Raw genomic sequence first — 19,433 nt, forward strand, 5'->3', positions numbered from 1 at the left:
ATGTCAAAAATTACGGAATCACGTATCAGGGACGTAAATATATATAGGTAGATAATAATCACATTTTAATTGGTGTATTAAGTTTGAAATTAAATATGACACTTTGATTTAATGCATAGACCTTTACAGAAATTATATTTATAGTACATATTTCCTTTAATCCTCTTTTTCCTTAACACAAATAATTAATGTCGGTTGGTATCATAAATTGTAATGCGGCAGGTGTATTTTCCCATGGTTTTGAGGATAAAGAAATGTGTGGATTGGTACGCAAACCAATTATAGTCAGTGTCTTATTTACCACAGGTACAAACAAGGTAAACTTACAAGTAAATTAATTTGAAATGCATTATAAACCTTTCAAAGGAATTACTCTCCGTTTGTTGATCATATCATGGAGTCATCAAATTTAATATATCTTAACATGACGAATGCTGTTTCGTTGATTATGTTTGCACTTAAAGTGTATATATGCAAAGGAGTATTTGATATGGCTTCTCTGTGTGACACTACACACTTCACGCCTCGATGGCGAATGATAATATACAAGGTCATGGACCAGAGCACTGCCTTATCACAAACCGGTGCTTTGACAAACATAACTTACGCTTACATATAAATTTCAATGAATGATATTACAGAAACTGTATGTAAAATATCTATATCAAAACCGTTTCGAAGTTTAAACATTGATTGTAATAAATTCCTGAATTTATATCAACCACGATAGCCTCCGCACTTAATTAGCCTGCACGATGTACGATACAATTTGAACACTTATTTTATAGTGCTCATATCGTGCGCTCATCGTACAACGCACTTCGTGCAACGTTGTGCAATTTATGTATGTACTTAAATATTAATATGTAAAAATGACAATTGAAACATTGATGCATTGAACTATCAGCTATTGTTCAGTTATCTAAAAAAAAGAGGAACGTTCCAGTTGCTAACCTGAAAATAAGACATATATGAAACTGTTTAGAGAATACAATATGGAAATTTATATTACAACGTAACCGTGAAACCGGGGAACATGTAATGTTTCCAAGGCCAAATTAAACAAGTGATACAGTTTGGTAGAGGACATAATACGTAGACCGCTGGTCAGAGCGAAAAGACAATAGGCCAATGACCTCGTAGGTCTTTGGCTTTCTCGTTGCCCTAATGGTAAAAATCTTGATTATTTAGTGTAGGACACCTAGAAGGCTTTAAAATGAAGAGGTAACTCTAGCAAAAATTGAGAAATCTGTCTGTATTTCCGGCCACACCATTAAACCAAGCATAAAAAATAATTGAACCTATTGGGCTCTATATCTTTATTTATAGCTGTGTCACTAATGCACTGTGTTCTCTTTACAAGGGATTGCATCGAGAATGAGTCAACCGGTTGCCTTAACGATACAACTTTTTTTTTGTATTTTGTCTATACAATTCATACAGTTTTGGCTACATTTTAGTCATTTCTAGACGACAGTACATACAACACCGATGTTTTTGTTTTATGAGATTTCACAGTTGTTTATTCATACAGTCATCTGCTTTAAAGAGTAGTTATTGATATAACAACAGTACAAACACTTTGTGCACAATGAAAAAACTACATTGAATACATGTAGAGCAATAGCTTGAAAGATATTGGCAGTGCATGGGAACAAAAATAGAAATGAATATCAATATTTTGCTATGGTATGGTGATCAATTTAAAATGTAAAAGTAAAGCGAGAAAAGTACATGAAGAAGCATTGTACAATAATATGAGTAAATTACATTTCATACAATAACCGAAATCAATATTTTACAATGGAACGATACACAAGGCACTGTACGGCTTCAATGGTCACGTGACTGCGCATGCGTTATAAAGGGACAGTAGATATGTCGTTCAAAGTGTCGTCAAAATTTTATAAGAAAGATTTTTCAATGGCGATAGTCTTAATCAAAAGTTAAGATAGTTACCTTCAAAATGACATCATGAAATCATACCTAAATAGTATATTTCTTTCAAAAGCAGCTTCGAAACTCTGAAAAGGGATGAATTTTCTTAATCGGACACGATCGAGGACATTTTTTTCAAAAGAAAATGTCTGTTTACTACACAGAAATCGTGGCGGACTACAATTTCAGGGTTTGGTGTTAACAAATATACATGTATGGTAAAAAAACTTATTTACTTGTCTAATTTTTCACACCATTTCTCCTTTCCTGCTCCCCATGGTTGTTTTCTGCATCGACAAGTATCAGTGTCAAGTCGACGGCCATCTTTCCATTCAAGTTAAGTAAACCGTGAATTCATGGTCGGCTATTTGGTGACAGTCCCTACGGTCCACTGGAATAGGCAGACACTCTGGAATGTATTTCCCTCTATTTACTAGGCTACGCCTTTCTCTTCGTCAATATCGCTCCTCCTAATCTTCCTCCTGATCAGTCCAAAGATACAAACATCAACCATGCAGCGTGTATGATATGGTTTTTATAAAATGAAAGTAGATACTATGATGATATCAATAAGGATTGCCCTAAGCCAATGATGATTCATACTAAATATGGTTGTAATCAATTAAGGCATTATAAGAAGGAGTAGTATTTTAATCAATTGGCTAAGACCCCTTCTTATGGCCTCATCCCTCTGTCCCCAGGGGCCTAAAAAGCCTCGTTCAAACAAATATGATTGCTGTCCCCTTATGAAGTTTCAAACCAAATTTGGTTGCATTTTTTAAGGAGTAGCATTTTAAAGCAAACTTTTGGCTAAGTTTCCCTTTTACACAAAAACAAGTTATGAGTGCCCTCCCCCAAAAATGTTTAACAACAAATTTGGATGTAATCCAACCAAAAGTTAAGACGGAGAAGGATTTTTAGATACAATTTCAACAAAATTCCTATTTTTGGACCCCACTCCCTCTGCCCTAGGCGCCACATCAGCCTTAGGTGGTCGGGTGGCAAAGTGGTAACACACTTGCATTTTACATGGGTTTTCCCCGGGTACTCCGGTTTCCTCTCAAAGTAACACCCAGCCGGGCCAACAAGCGTGATTAGTATAAGTTAATATAACTTGTTTCGCAATTGTTGTAAAATAAATAAAGTTTACATTTACATTTTCACCAGCCTTATTTATATAAACTATGGTCATCCTCTTCCCCCAATACTTTTTCACATCGAATATGGGTGTAATCCAACCAAGGGTTGAGGAAGATTAAGATTTTAAACAAACTTTTGGCAAGGTTCCCCTTTTTGGCCCCATCTCCTCTGTCCCTAGGGATCGGACAAGCCTCATTTATATAAAATATGATCGCCCTCCAACAATGATGTTTCGCGACAAATTTGGATGAAATCCACCAAAGGGTAAAGGATGATAGGATTTGAAAGCTAATTCCAGCAAAGATTCCCCTTTTGGGCCCCGCTCCTCTGTCCCTAGTTGTCGTACCATCCTCATTTATATAAAATATGATCTCCCTCCCTAATTGAGCTTCCACACCAAAAACAAATGTGGATGAAATCCACTCAAGGGTTAAGGAGGAGTAGCGTTTTGAAATTAAAAGTATTGCGGACGGCGCACGACGACGGACGGAACACCATGTCGATTGTTCATCCTAATTCTTTGGGTCGTATGACCTAGTGAAATTATACAATGAATATCAGACTATATGAGCTGAGGGAGCGAGCCTGTACTGCTTCATCAACGACATCGTCCTGTAAATCCAGGCAATTTTAAAATAAAACCACACTAGCAAAACTAAAACTTTCGTAGTCATAATTTTTAACCTTATATCTCACGAATATTGCCCATTCTTATAATAAACTCCATTGATAGATTTTATGAGTTTTACCTGCGGTTACATTTTATTCTTTAGGAGTTGCAGGCTAAAGGCTATCAAGGACCAGTTACTGCAGCCAGAGCATTGGCGGGGGTACTTACCGAGGACAGGAAGGGGAAAGTCATCCTAGATATTGGTGGAGGAACGGGTCTTGTTGGAGTGGAGGTTTGTTAACAATGGAATAGCACAGCACATTTAATAACCTTACAATATATATTAAATAATATTAATGAAACAACGACCAATGTAAAACTAGGTAATGCCGTTGTTTCTTATAAAAATATGTATGTGCCACGAACAGCTTATATTATTTTCCGTCTTTTGAATTTCATTTTGATTACATTTAACAGTTGGTGAAGGAAGGATTTGAGACAATAGATATTTTAGATCCAGCTGAAATGATGCTGGCAGTTGCACGGCAGAAACGTATTTACAGGAATGTTATTACATCGACAGTAAACGGACTCAACTCGACGCCCCTAAAAAGAGGTAAAGAATCATTGTTGTTGAATTGCTGTTAATATTTGGAGAAAAAAAACAAATAACAGCCTATATATATATATATATATATATATATATATCATATTGTCTTCATGGGTTGACGCAGAAGTGCTTGTTTTGTCTGTATACTGTTATTACAGTGTACTGCCCATCATGTAATAGTTAGTTACGATGAAGTCAGTGGTCTTGCATCTCATCACATCTGATATTATAGATATTTACGATGGTGTTGGTGTTTTTACATGTACATCCCATCATGGCTGTGTGTTATAGATAATTATTATATTGTTTGGTTTGGTTTATATTGTTTAACGTCCTATTAACAGCTAAGGTCATTTAAGGACGGCCTCCCGTGCGTGGGACATGCATGGGTGTGGTGAGTGCGTATGTGTGTTTTTGTATGATATTGTTGGCGTTATTACATGTACACCCCGTAACGTCTTTATGTTACAGATAGTTACGATGCTGTTCTTTGTGTCGGTGTAATATGCATGGCTGGACCAGGTTTTACATGTCCAGACCTCGAGGAGGTGATTCGAGTAGCTAAACCAGGTACATGTATTATATTCAAATCGAAATTAAACTATTGACTCAAAACATAAATGTACGTTAAATACTTTAGTATTAGCTATTTTTTCCAATATCTTGACCAAATTGGAAATGCATTTTCTATAATGGAAGTTTCCTGATTATTTATTTATCAGTTTAAGGGTCATCTATATAGCAAAGTAATGCTTAATTTCAAACACGAATAAATATATCAAAATTTGCACAAAAATAGTCATGTTATAATATGATCTGCTGTAGATGGTATCCGTTTTTCTAGAGTTTCTTTGTGGTAAGATGTAGCATGGGATAATTTTGAGTCATAAAAATGACCAAACCTGAAAAATAACCTAGCTGTTATGCTCACAAACAAGTGATTATAGTACAGGGAAGAAGCGGATGTATGTATAAACACTTTTTAGGGCTTTTCGCCAGTTGTGAGTTTGTGGCCTATTTCTGAAATAGGCATATTTTACCCTATTTCAACAGATGAACTATTTTTACTTCAAGTATTCTTCTTCATAAGAACATTTTTGATATTTTAAATACCCCCATATATGTCATATTTGTGTGATATTCAATATTCATGGCCGCAATTTGCATTTCAAGGTAAAAAAAAAAGGTTTTTTTTATACATATCATAAAACCATACCTGGTGAAACCGATACTCCTGTGTTGTGCTTTAGATTCTTGTGAGCAAAACGACATTCCATTTTATGCAATATAAGCGAGACAAATGAGCTAATTATTTCCCCCTGAAACTCGCATTTTTCGTATATTTTGTTGAAATTTACAAACAGCTTAACTTCGAATTATTTCTGTTAAAATGCACCACAGTTTTTTATTCATAGGCCTGTAAAATATTACTTTTGGGACTGGAGTTGCTATTTAGATGTCCCTTGTGTTATTATTATCAATGATTGGCTTGATTATTGGCTTGTTTCAGGCGGAATTATAGTTATGACACTTCGGACAGAAACCTTATACTCAAACTTGTACAGGGACAAACTGCTGCCATTTTGCGACAAACTTCAGGCGGACGGAGCTTGGAAACTTCTAGAACGGTCAAAGTTTGATTACATGCATGGCGTTGAGGGACAGTTGTTTATATATCAAAAGCTGTAATATGTTGATGTTTATATCTTCTGCATGATTTTCTTTCTTTTTTTATTTAATTTGAATTGCATTTCGTTTTAATAAAGAAACACTGAAAAACGTCTAATGAAAAACAAATAATGGGCTATTTATATACTTAACTATTTAAGTAGTTATTTTGTACCGAGCTTTCACTTTTACATTTATGTGATGTTGACCGAAATTTCCACGGTAGCTAGTGCACGTCCTTTTGTTGTAGAAAACCATTTGCTTTCAACTGAATTTGTTTAAAAAAGGAGTTGATATTATATCTTCATTTGGCATTAACTTGACTGACTGTAACAGATAACATTAATTTCATTTTTCAGATTGAAAATTTGTACTTTGTACTATTTGTACTATCAGACAAACAACAAGTATTACATAACTGATTTACTCTATCATTCAAAGTAAAATTAAATGAACGGCAGCGTTGACACCTCACATACTTCTATGTTTAGTGTTATTCCTATTTGTGTCAACCTCAGTTTTTTTCATACCATTATGATAAGTACATCGGGATCTATTATGGTGTTGTTTGAATCATTGGAGTTATGTAACATTTTACCTGTATTCTCAGCCCAGACTTTCGCTGTACTAGGCTTAGGTCAGGATAAGCGGGAAACGACAATACTTCTTTACAGACCCTATGATAAATTACAATGCAGTACACACTGCACAGGTAATTTAATAGATCACACATCACCAAACACTAACCTAAAACTTCATAAAACATCTTATATGTGTTTTCTCTGTTGGGTTTACTCACTCCATATATTACTTCATATATATATTTTATTACTTAATAAATATTAAATATTTACACTTGCATTGTATTATCTCTTCATTGATACCAAAATCCAATGTATGTAATTATCGAAGTTTATTTAAAATGAAAAGGCATGCGCAAGATGTATGAATAAATGAATAATGAATAAATATATGAATGAAAAATAATAAAAATGTAATGGATTACCCTTTTTTCGAACACCGTCAGAAACTATTCTTGCAGTAATGAGAATATAAAAATGAAGATCTTAGAACAATGCGACCTTGATCCCAATCTAATAGATCCTCATTTTTTTGGACAGTTGCACTTAATAGGACGAATACATCATATAGATTATAAGTTTAAGATACATTGTATAGGCAATCTAAATAAAGCAAAACCATTCACTTGTTCGTGCAGAAAATGTTCGATTTGACTTCAACAAGAGCAAAGCATCATAGTCTGAAATGTCCCCGTCAATATCGAAAAACTAACTATACACACGCATCACTCACCAGCACGTGCAAGGTCAAGGAGCCAATCACCTCTATGATCGACATGTTGACTAAGTAGAGGCTAATATATATTTTTCTATCAATAGAAACCTGACGCAGACACTCGTTGGTTTATTACTTTACGTAAAACTTGGCTGTCGACAATCATTCTGTTAGTCCTCGTAGCGACAGCTCAACAACACAGGCCACGTGTTCAAATTTAAATTCACAGCATGTGGTCAACCCTCACATCTGTATGATAAAGTTCAATGAAAAGTATCGAACTATTAGAACAGAAGTAATCATTTGGAAGTCAGTGTCACAAACAGCATTAAATAACTTAAAATCTCTCCATCCCTGTAACAGTTCCAAATCTGAGTTATTTTGCCTGTCGCTGTAGACAGGTAATTCAGTTAATGGGTCATTTCTGATGTTGGTAAGTACATATATGTGAATATATAAAACGATTAAGTTACATCTTTTTCATACAATATCACTTTAAAGAATTCGATAATAATTCAATGATAGGGAATATACCCGGATCACTTTTGCTTTGAAGAAATTATACCCGGGTCACATTTTTCTATACTACAAAATATATCTGGTTATTATTATTATTACAAGCTAACCGGTAATAAGTATTTAAAAGGTAAATATTGTAGTAATCCAGACGATTCTGCCGTTGATACAAATGTACATTTATTATGAGGTGTTTACAAAAGAATACGATAGTAACGTGGCCCTATGGTCGGGGTCAGCTGAGGGAGTCAGATCAGACATGCAGACCAGTCAATTTTAAACAAAGATGCACTTTACATGAGAAGTACAAATATTCTAAATAGAAAAATCCCGCCGATAAGTAATTAGATGACTATGGTTTAGAAGATGAATTATTTACATAATGATCATATCTGGAAACTGTAAAACGAAAGTAGGTCTAGCCCAACTAGGTGAAGCTAATGCTAATAACTGTTCATTTTACTTGATACGATAGCAATTAACAAAATCAGTGTTACCTTTCGTTGTATTTTAGCACATTGGTGTCTCAAACAAATAATTGATGTAGTTATTGTTTTTTTTTAATTTTTTCCCAACCATTAACCTTTTGAAGAAATCATATTCGAGACACACACGTGTTACTTATCTGCATTAGGAACATAGACAGAGATCGTTTTTTAACTCCTTTTCCTTCCCTGGGATTTCCTAATCAAAACACATCTAATTATACCCCTGCAACGAATTTAAGGGGTATACTGGAATCAGGTTGTCTGTCCGTCCGTCCGTCTATCTGTAGACGCATTTTGTCCGGACAACTCTTCCTAAACTGCTTGGCCGATTCCAATGAAACTTCACACACATATTAATGATCATGTGTAGATGCGCATGCCACTTTCTTTTTCTTAAAATTATGGTTGCCATGACAACTGGTACCTATAAACAGATTTTCCGATAAGAACGTAACTTTAAGTTTGTCCGGACAACTCCTCCTAAACCAAAGACCGATTTCAATGAAACTTCACACAAATATAGAGGACCACGTGTAGATGTGCATCTCATTTTCTTTTTCTCAAAATTATTGTTGCTATGGCAACTGGTAACTATATTACTAGTGTCCACTCCAGTGTCCACTCCAGTACCCAGTGTCCACTCCAGTACCAAGTGTCCACTCCAGTACCTAGTGTCCACTCCAGTACCAAGTGTCCACTCCAGTACCAAGTGTCCAATCCAGTACCAAGTGTCCACTCCAGTACCTAGTGTCCACTCCAGTACCAAGTGTCCACTCCAGTACCTAGTGTCCACTCCAGTACCAAGTGTCCACTCCAGTACCAAGTGTCCACTCCAGTACCAAGTGTCCACTCCAGTACCTAGTGTCCACTCCAGTACCAAGTGTCCACTCCAGTACCTAGTGTCCACTCCAGTACCAAGTGTCCACCCCTGTACCCAGTGTCCACTCCAGTACCTAGTGTCCACTCCAGTACCTAGTGTCCACTCAGTACCAAGTGTCCACCCCTGTACCAAGTGTCCACTTCAGTACTAAGTGTCCACTCCAATACCAAGTGTCCACTCCAGTACCCAGTGTCCACACCAGTACCTAGTGTCCACTCCAGTACCAAGTGTCCACTCCAGTACCAAGTGTCCACTCCAGTACCTAGTGTCCACTCCAGTACCAAGTGTCCACCCCTGTACCTAGTGTACACTCCAGTACCAAGTGTCCACTCCTGTACCAAGTGTCCACTTCAGTACTAAGTGTCCACTCCAATACCAAGTGTTCACTCCAGTACCCAGTGTCCACTCCAGTACCTATTGTCCACTCTAGTACCCAGTGTCCACTCCAGTACCAAGTGTCGACTTCAGTACTAAGTGTCGACTTCAGTACTAAGTGTCCACTCCAATACCAAGTGTCCACTCCAGTACCCAGTGTCCACTCCTGTACCCAGTGTCCACTCCAGTACCCAGTGTACACTCGAGTACCCAGTGTCCACTCCAGTACCCAGTGTCCACTCCAGTACCCAGTGTACACTCCAGTACCAAGTGTCCACTCCAGTACCCAGTGTACACTCGAGTACCCAGTGTCCACTCCAGTACCCAGTGTACACTCCAGTACCAAGTGTCCACTCCAGTACCAAGTGTCCACTCCAGTACCCAGTGTACACTCCAGTACCCAGTGTACACTCCAGTACCCAGTGTACACTCGAGTACCCAGTGTCCACTCCAGTACCCAGTGTCCACTCCAGTACCCAGTGTACACTCCAGTACCCAGTGTCCACTCCAGTACCCAGTGTCCACTCCAGTACCAAGTGTCCACTCCAGTACCTAGTGTTCACTTCGGTACCTAGTGTCCACTCCAGTACCAAGTGTCCACTCCAGTACCTAGTGTTCACTTCGGTACCTAGTGTCCACTCCAGTACCAAGTGTCCACTCCAGTACCTAGTGTCCACTCCAGTACCAAATGTCCACTCCAGTACCAAGTGTGATCACTCGAGTACCCAGTGTACACTCCAGTACCAAGTGTTCACTCGAGTTTGCACATTCAGCAGGGAATTAAAATATTTATATAAATATTTCAAAGAGTTGAGTTACCGAAACCATTCCCTTAACCCGTGCACATCATTGTCAGTAAAATGAATATTTGCAGAAAAATATATAAGTAATTTTGTTGCCTTATAGGTCATCCTGCCGTTTTGGTGCCGACTCCCCATGTTTGGTTTGATTTTGTTTAACGTCCTATTAACAGCCAGGGTCATTTAAGGACGTGCCAGGTTTTGGAGGTGGAGGAAAGCCGGAGTACCCGGAGAAAAACCACCGGCCTACGGTCAGTACCCGGCAACTGCCCCACGTAGGTTTCGAACTCGCAACCCAGTGGTGGAGGGCTAGTGTTAAAGTGTCGGTACACCTTAACCACTCGGCCACCGCGGCCCCTTGACTCCCCATGTACCAAATACCGCCTGCTCAATTGTGAGGCTGCACACGGTAGTGTACGTGTACAAACGTGTACGTGTACGCATACAAACACTCGGTAAATAAGTAAATAAGTAAATCACAATTAAGTGCTAGAAATATTTGTATTTTGAACATCAGACTGTGTTGAATATAATCATACAAAGATAAAGAAAGCATGTGGCATTTAACTAGAACGTTTTCATTGCAGGAATAGTCTACATATTTCATGTTTCGTGAGAACAAAAAAGTGAATATTATTGTATCTCTACAATACCTAATGTCTTTAAACATAACAATATAGATATAGGTAGGTTATATAAACAGTGTGAACGGGAACTGGCGGAGGTTGTTATGCCGTTTTGCTTCCCCGGAGAACATTTAATATACGTAACGTGAGGCTTTGCTCTTCGCCCTCGTCTTTCGATGAGCGTTTTGATGATGGACGAGTTCTTTTAGGTCCTGCCTGACGCCGAGCTGGGTTTGGATTTTCCATTTCAGACCGCCTGTTCGCCTCTACGGAGTATATCCATCAGCTTTACCTCGATATTTACTGACATGACCATCAGCTTTACCTCGATATTTACTGACAACATGACCATCAGCTTTACCTCGATTTTTACTTACAACTTAACCATCAGATTAACATCGATCTTTACTTACAACTTGACCATCGGATTAACATCGATCTTTACTTAAAACTTGACCATCAGCTTTACCTTGACCTTTACTTACAACTTGACCGTCATCTTTACCTCGATCTTTACTTACAAATTGACCATCAGCTTTACCTCGAAATTTACTTACAACTTGACCATCAGCTTTACCTCGATATTTACTGACAACATGACCATTAGCTTTACCTCGATATTTACCGACAACTTGACCACCAGCTTGACCTCGATATTTACTGACAACATGACCATCAGCTTTACCTCGATTTTTACTGACAACATGACCATCAGCTTTACCTCGATATTTACCGACAACTTGACCATCAGCTTGACCTCGATATTTACTGACAACTTGACCATCAGCTTGACCTCGATATGTACTGACAACGTGACCATCAGCTTTACCTCGATATTTACTGACAACATGACCATCAGCTTTACCTTGACCTTTACTTACAACTTGACCGTCATCTTTACCTCGATATTTACTTACAACATGACCATCAGCTTTACCTCGATATTTACTGACAACATGACCATCAGCTTTACCTCGATATTTACTTACAACTTGACCATCAGCTTTACCTCGATATTTACTGACAACTTGACCATAACCTTTACCTCGATATTTACTGACAACATGACCATCAGCTTTACCTTGGATATTTACTTACAACATGACCATCAACTTTACCTCGATATTTACTGACAACATGACCATCAGCTTTACCTCGATATTTACTGACAACATGACCATCAGCTTTACCTTGGATTTTTACTTACAACATGACCACCAGCTTTACCTCGATATTTACTGACAACATGACCATCAGCTTTACCTCGATCTTTACTGACAACATGACCATCAGCTATACCTCGATATTTACTGACAACTTGACCATCAGCTTGACCTCGATATTTACTGACAACATGACCATCAGCTTGACCTCGACCTTTACTTACAACTTGACCATCAGCTTTACCTCGACATTTACTGACAACTTGACCATCAGCTTTACCTCGATATTTACTGACAAATTGACCATCAGCTTTACCTCGATATTTACTTACAACTTGACCACCAGCTTTACCTCGACCATCAGCTTTACCTCGATATTTACTTACAACTTGACCATCAGCTTTACCTCGATATTTACTGACAACTTGACCATCAGCTTTACCTCGATTTTTACTGACAACATGACCATCAGCTTTACCTCGATATTTACCGACAACTTGACCATCAGCTTGACCTCGATATTTACTGACAACTTGACCATCAGCTTGACCTCGATATGTACTGACAACGTGACCATCAGCTTTACCTCGATATTTACTTACAACTTGACCATCAGCTTTACCTCGATATTTACTGACAACTTGACCATCAGCTTGACCTCGATATTTACTGACAACTTGACCATCAGCTTGACCTCGATATGTACTGACAACGTGACCATCAGCTTTACCTCGATATTTACTTACAACTTGACCATCAGCTTTACCTCGATATTTACTGACAACTTGACCATCAGCTTTACCTCGATTTTTACTGACAACATGACCATCAGCTTTACCTCGATATTTACCGACAACTTGACCATCAGCTTTACCTCGATATTTACTTACAACTTGACCATCAGCTTTACCTCGATATTTACTGACAACTTGACCATAAGCTTTACCTCGATATTTACTGACAACATGACCATCAGCTTGAGCTCGACCTTTACTTACAACTTGACCATCAGCTTTACCTCGATATTTACTGACAACTTGACCATCAGCTTTACCTCGATATTTACTTACAACTTGACCATCAGCTTTACCTCGATATTTACTGACAACTTGACCATCAGCTTTACCTCGATTTTTACTGACAACATGACCATCAGCTTTACCTCGATATTTACCGACAACTTGACCATCAGCTTGACCTCGATATTTACTGACAACTTGACCATCAGCTTGACCTCGATATGTACTGACAACGTGACCATCAGCTTTACCTCGATATTTACTTACAACTTGACCATCAGCTTTACCTCGATATTTACTGACAACTTGACCATAAGCTTTACCTCGATATTTACTGACAACATGACCATCAGCTTGAGCTCGGCCTTTACTTACAACTTGACCATAAGCTTTACCTCGATATTTACTGACAACATGACCATCAGCTTGAGCTCGACCTTTACTTACAACTTGACCATCAGCTTTACCTCGATCTTTACTTACACCATGATCATCAGCTTTACCTCGATATTTACTGACAACTTGACCATCAGCTTTACCTCGATATTTACTGACAACATGGCCATCAGCTTTACCTCGATATTTACTGACTACTTGACCATCAGCTTTACCTCGATATTTACTGACAACATGACCATCAGCTTAACATTGAATTTTACTTACAACTTCACCATCAGCTTTAGCTACGTACAACTAAACCAAATTTATGAATGAAATACCTTAAAATGTTGTTAATACTGCTAACCGCAAGCATCGTCCTATAATATATTGTGCAATTTATCCCATGTCAATTTTCCTCATTAATGATAGCGTTTCTCCATGCAAACACGTGTGGGGTATCTACTGAACTGTTTGGTTAACATTCAGAATAATTAAGGCACTGAAAATATGACATTTAAACTACATACCTGGTGGGCCGCTACAACGTTGACTGTGTAGAGGGCCCAAGATTTGGACCGTGCGGTATATGTTATGCAGTCTAATGCAGTACAAAATGTCAAGCTTCACTTTGATATCGATATGCTTATGTCGCCGTGTCGACATTCAATACAAGGAGTCGGTTATTTGTATTCGATATAACATTTCGATTGAGTTCCAAATCTCGAACATTTTATTTGTAAGACTTAAATACTACCTTAGGTTGCATTATAACACAAAATGTCGACTTTTGTTCTTCGACATCGTAACCACATTGTGTAAGTCGACTTTTTGTATGTTGTAATTTTTGTTTAACGACAAGTTATGATATCATCTAAACATGTCAACATTGAAATGACGATATGTTCAAATATTTACATTCGCTTTGCATTCTCACTTTATAACACTATCAATGCCAGTTCCGTGTTATGATGCCATAACACGGGCGTATAACTACCGAATCGGCAGTCCCCTTCGCGCCAACTAGCGTTTTGTAACGAAAAGTAAGCGCTGCAAGATATTTCTTATCTAAAGACAGAAAATAACATAAAATGAGAATTGCAAATGTTGATTGATTAAATTTTTGAAATTATTTCAGCATCTTTGTGTTTCTTTGTCAACGCACTACATTTCTTTTTGTGCAGGGAAAGTCACGAGAGGAAGTTCTGTAGGCAATTCCGTCGGCTGTTCTACTTGTTGAAGAGACATCGAAAAATTTTAATTAAAAAGTTACTTGCAAACGAAAACACGAATGTTACCAATACGAAAAATGTAAATATAAGCATTAAACCACATTCTGCTCCATGTTATGGTCCTATAACACGGAACAGGATTGCAGACAAATAATCATAATGCGCGAACGTGCGTTTTTCATTTTGTCTGCAGTCCTGTCCCGTGATATAGGACTATAACATGGAGCAGAATGAGGTTTAATGCTTAATAAAATGTTGCCAAATCGACATAGATTTTGTCGAAAATGTGACAATTATTACAACAACAAGAGGTCCATATACGTTTCCGTATATACATGTAACATGTACATGTACAAGTCGACATGACAAATATCGACATGGCGTTGATCATAAGGGACAAGTCTTGCTAACGATGTCGCGAAATACGAAGTTGCTCGCCATGTCGTGTTGTTTAAGTCATTGAGACTATGTGTTATCTTAACAAAAGTAGGTCCAAATACGTTTCCATGGTATTGCATCAAGTTTTCGGTCAGCTGTGGAGTACATTTGTAACTAACATCTTTGGAGTATAATACGTCATATTAAAACTTGAGAAAGCGCACCCTACAATTGAAAGCATCGAAAACGAATCTAACTTCAAATACAATAAAATACTGCCTTCATATACATCATACTATATATGTTTCAAAGGTAGCAAATCTACATTTCAGCTGTGTTATATAAACATGCAAACAGCAGAGTTTAGGTCAATTCCAGAACAGACCGTTAATCATTACAAGACGTGTACGAGACAGTTTCAAAGAGGTACACATGTATACAGATAGATCTCGACTATATATCCAAGACTGAGATAACAGATATACTATACTTACACCTAAATATAAATACTTTTAAACGTCTCAACTTCTAGGAGCTCGTCATCAACTTTTTTTTAATCAATGTTGTCATGACAATACTTGTCTCTATACCGTTAACGGGGAGCACAGGGACCTGTCGTAACAAACAGTAATGTCCTAATATTAGGCCAATTTTTAATATTTTGTAATATCTGCTATACCATGGCACGACAATTTCCCATCTTCATCCCAATCTCGTGTTCGTCTACTTAAGAATTAGAAATTCTAACGAGTCTACCCCTACTTATTCTGGACCAGGGGAGACAACTCTCATAAAAACACCTACCAGGATACGACACTAACACGGGCTTCTGCATTTTGGGGGAGATCTTGAAATATAAATTAAAGAAGTATTGATTATAATTGAATAACATTCACCTACAGGATATGATGCTCGCAAACGCGGTGTTCATGCTTGACAGCACAGGGACTTGACAGAAATCACAATCCATATTGTAATAAGAAAAATGTTACCGTGATTTGGTATGATGGAGGTTATCTATCTCCCGTTAATGTGCCCTTCTCTCCCATATCTCAAGACCATATCCTGCTAAATTCAATGCATCACGCACAATGATTTATGTAAAACAAATAAATAATTGAAAATATCTTTTTTCGACAAAAATCCAGGCCCCTCCCTCGGGAATATATAATTGATGTCTATAAGCACCTATAATTTTCCATCTTGTCTTGTCTTTACATATTAAATATAAAATTTAAATATAATTATTAAATAAGTATTTATATAATAACCCGATTTTTAATGTTAATGACGGTAGCGACTAGACAACAACTGTTCTGAATACATATTGAGATAATTAGATGATCTGACCACACGGGAACCTTGCACGATGTTTACTTGCCGAAATATACGCAATTTAATTCCAATCCAAACCGCCACACAGCTTCAGATCGCCATCTTTGATCAAATCAAAAAATCAAAGCATCTTCAATTTCATTTCATTTCAAGTGTTGATTCAGATTTCCCAATAAATTCACGGGAAATGAATTTGATGACGTTACCGGAAGTTCACATGCTATTAGAACGTGACCCGGAACACATGCATATATAACGATAATAAAAACAGAAGATCATGGAACATTATACCGGATCAAAAAAAACTAACAGTTATTGCGAAAATAGCAGCATTTGCTTCACCTAGTTGGGCTAGATTTACTTTAGTTTTACAGTTCACAGATATGGTCGTATACATAATTCATCTTCTCAACCATAGTCGATCTAATTGCTTATCCGCGGGATTTTTCTATTAAGAATATTTGTACTTCTCATGTAGATCTATAGTGCATCTTTGTTTAAAATTGACTGGTCTGCAGGTCTGATCTGACTACCCTCATCAGACCCTGACCACAGGGTCACGTTATTATCGTATCCTTTTGTAAACACCTCATAATAAATGTATCAACGGCAAAATCGTCTGGATTACTACAATTTTTACCTCTTAAATACTTTAATATATACACACTTATTACCGGATAGCTTGTAGTAATAATAATAATAAAGTCTTTATCTAAAATCTTGATAACAAAATGATCAAAGACTCGTATCCCTTTTGGTCAAGTTCACAAAGCATAAAATGTACAGTATTTACAAACATCTTTTTTTCTTCTCTGTTAAAATTCAATTTTTAGAAATTCTGTGAGGATACCACTGCAATAAAAAAAATCATAATACACCATCTTATTGTTTTCTTTTTTAGTCACATGCGATCGAATTTAACTAATAAACACAGTCTAAGTACGTGGGATTTAGCACCATTTCTTAGAGAACTTCTGTGAGTCTAACCATCCCCAGACCCCTCGCCCTAATCCTTCTGTCCCAAGTCCCCTTCACATCAAATCCTGGAATTTCAAAAGCAACATTTGATTTCTTTCTTCGACTAAAATTCTGTCGAACAAAAATCACATTTTCCTTAAAGCTTCAGTTATCACTTTGTGGAAAATATTGTCCCGACACGATTCTGTACCATTTCTTAGAAAGCCACCTGGGGCCTAGGCAGCGCCCACACCATACCTTTCTGCAAATACGTAGTTTGTATTAGGTAGGAATTAAAAATCACTTAATATTCTTTGAAAGCAAACAAGTTCCTTCAAAATATTAATTAATTTCTGCATCTTACCAACTCTCAGATAGTCAGTGAAATTTTCAATGGTGTATTTTGTACTGTATGCTCATATAACTCCGGACCAGTTCTTTTGGTGAATGTTTAACAATTTATTTCAAGATATTACAGTAAGAAATATGTAAATCAAAATTTACCCAGGTTTTCGATTGTACCTGTAAATAGTTTTTTATAGGAACCACACTAATGGGAGCATGGTGGGCTAGATCAGCCCTCAGAAAAAAATAAACGTTACTATGCCCAAATTTGACATTCTATTTAAATGGGCAATTTAAATATTTAAATGAGAAATTATCTCCAAATTTCACTATTCTTTCATACACTACGTGTACGTTTGACAGTATATGATATAGGCGCTTATTTGAATTGACAAAGTATCTGGTAATTTTGTTTTCTGCAATATGTTCCTCGTGAAATACGCATGTATTTGAAAGATGTTTTCTTTGTGGATAATTATGATAATGGAGCGAGTTAATTTCTAATCTCATGTTGTATTGTGTTGTGATTATTATTATTATTACATATCATACTTGAGATATATAGTATTTTTAATGGATAGCAGTTCTACTATATATCACTGATATGAATAACAGTCACGCTAGTATCCGCCTTCGGCCCACGTTTACCGAAGGGTTCATAGTTGTTTCTCCAGTTACTAAAACATTATTTTTTATTGTATTTTATTGTATTTCCAGTACTTCTTATATATATTATGTGATTGTATTTGTATTTTTTTTGTGTTTTGATAAAGGGGCGGATTGCCTCGAAAATTTAACAAGCCTCATTGTCCACACTGTTTGAATTACTTCTTTGCCCGATATAATCATTACAAGTAATTCGTATCCTCCATACATTTATGAATAATAAATAATGATAAATAATAATAAATATTTTATAAGCGTGTCACACATTTTAAAATACATACATAATAGTTTTAACTAAAACAATGCATGATTTACAAAATGCCCAGCCAGTATTTGGCTTACGAGACACAGAAATTAATATACAACATTAACACAAATCAATCATGATTAAAAGAACGACGTTTTCTCATACATAAAAACACTGTTCTAGCTATAAAACACTGCAGAGATGCCTCATTCATTAAAAATATAGATTTATCTTTCGAACACATATCTAAAAAATCTGATGAGATGTCATTAGCCTTTATAAAAAGAGATTCCCGGATTTCATTCTAATAATCACACTCGCATAAAAAATGAATTTCAGAGTCAACAGATTTAGATTTACAATATGTACACAGTCTATCACATATTTGTATTGCAGGTTTACAATAGCGACCAGTCTCTATACATAGTGGCAAACTTCCACATCGTAGTTTAGCTAATGCCCCTGTCACACTTGACCGGATTGGTGTACCGGACATCAACGGATAGAAATTTTTGTTATCCGGTGGTATACGGTGGCAAAGTTGTCAGTCCGGTAGAAAAATCCAAACTGACGACGTACTTGCACCGAATATGGAACGGATAAAACGTACCAATAACGAACATGTAACGTACGGCTACCGTACTACCAACCGGGTGTCTCCGAATGAGTAACGAACAACAAACGAATATGAACCGGTGAATCAGGACGTGTACAGGATGCATTCCGGACAAACCGAACACCTAACGGACATTAACACGCGCGTGCA

General features: G+C 37.0%; 1 protein-coding gene and 1 pseudogene across 3 annotated transcripts in view; both read left to right on the top strand.

The window, feature by feature from the left end:
• LOC117339633 overlaps positions 1-6,824 on the top strand; it is a 30,088-nt gene extending 23,264 nt beyond the window's left edge. The window contains exons 2-5 of one of the 3 annotated variants that reach the window (XM_033901330.1): positions 3,852-3,980; positions 4,166-4,304; positions 4,770-4,868; positions 5,809-6,824. In XM_033901330.1, coding sequence (XP_033757221.1) covers positions 3,852-3,980; positions 4,166-4,304; positions 4,770-4,868; positions 5,809-5,987 — 546 coding nt within the window. In that variant the 3' untranslated portion in view covers positions 5,988-6,824. Of the gene's footprint in view, positions 1-3,851; positions 3,981-4,165; positions 4,305-4,769; positions 4,869-5,808 lie in introns of those variants that run through there. The other 2 variants (XM_033901331.1, XM_033901329.1) reach the window with 2 other exon arrangements.
• LOC117339720 overlaps positions 1-19,433 on the top strand; it is a 344,709-nt pseudogene that overhangs the window by 313,540 nt on the left and 11,736 nt on the right.

The sequence above is a fragment of the Pecten maximus genome, chromosome 12 (genome assembly GCF_902652985.1).
Source record: "Pecten maximus chromosome 12, xPecMax1.1, whole genome shotgun sequence".
NCBI classification, from domain to species: Eukaryota; Metazoa; Mollusca; class Bivalvia; order Pectinida; family Pectinidae; genus Pecten; species Pecten maximus.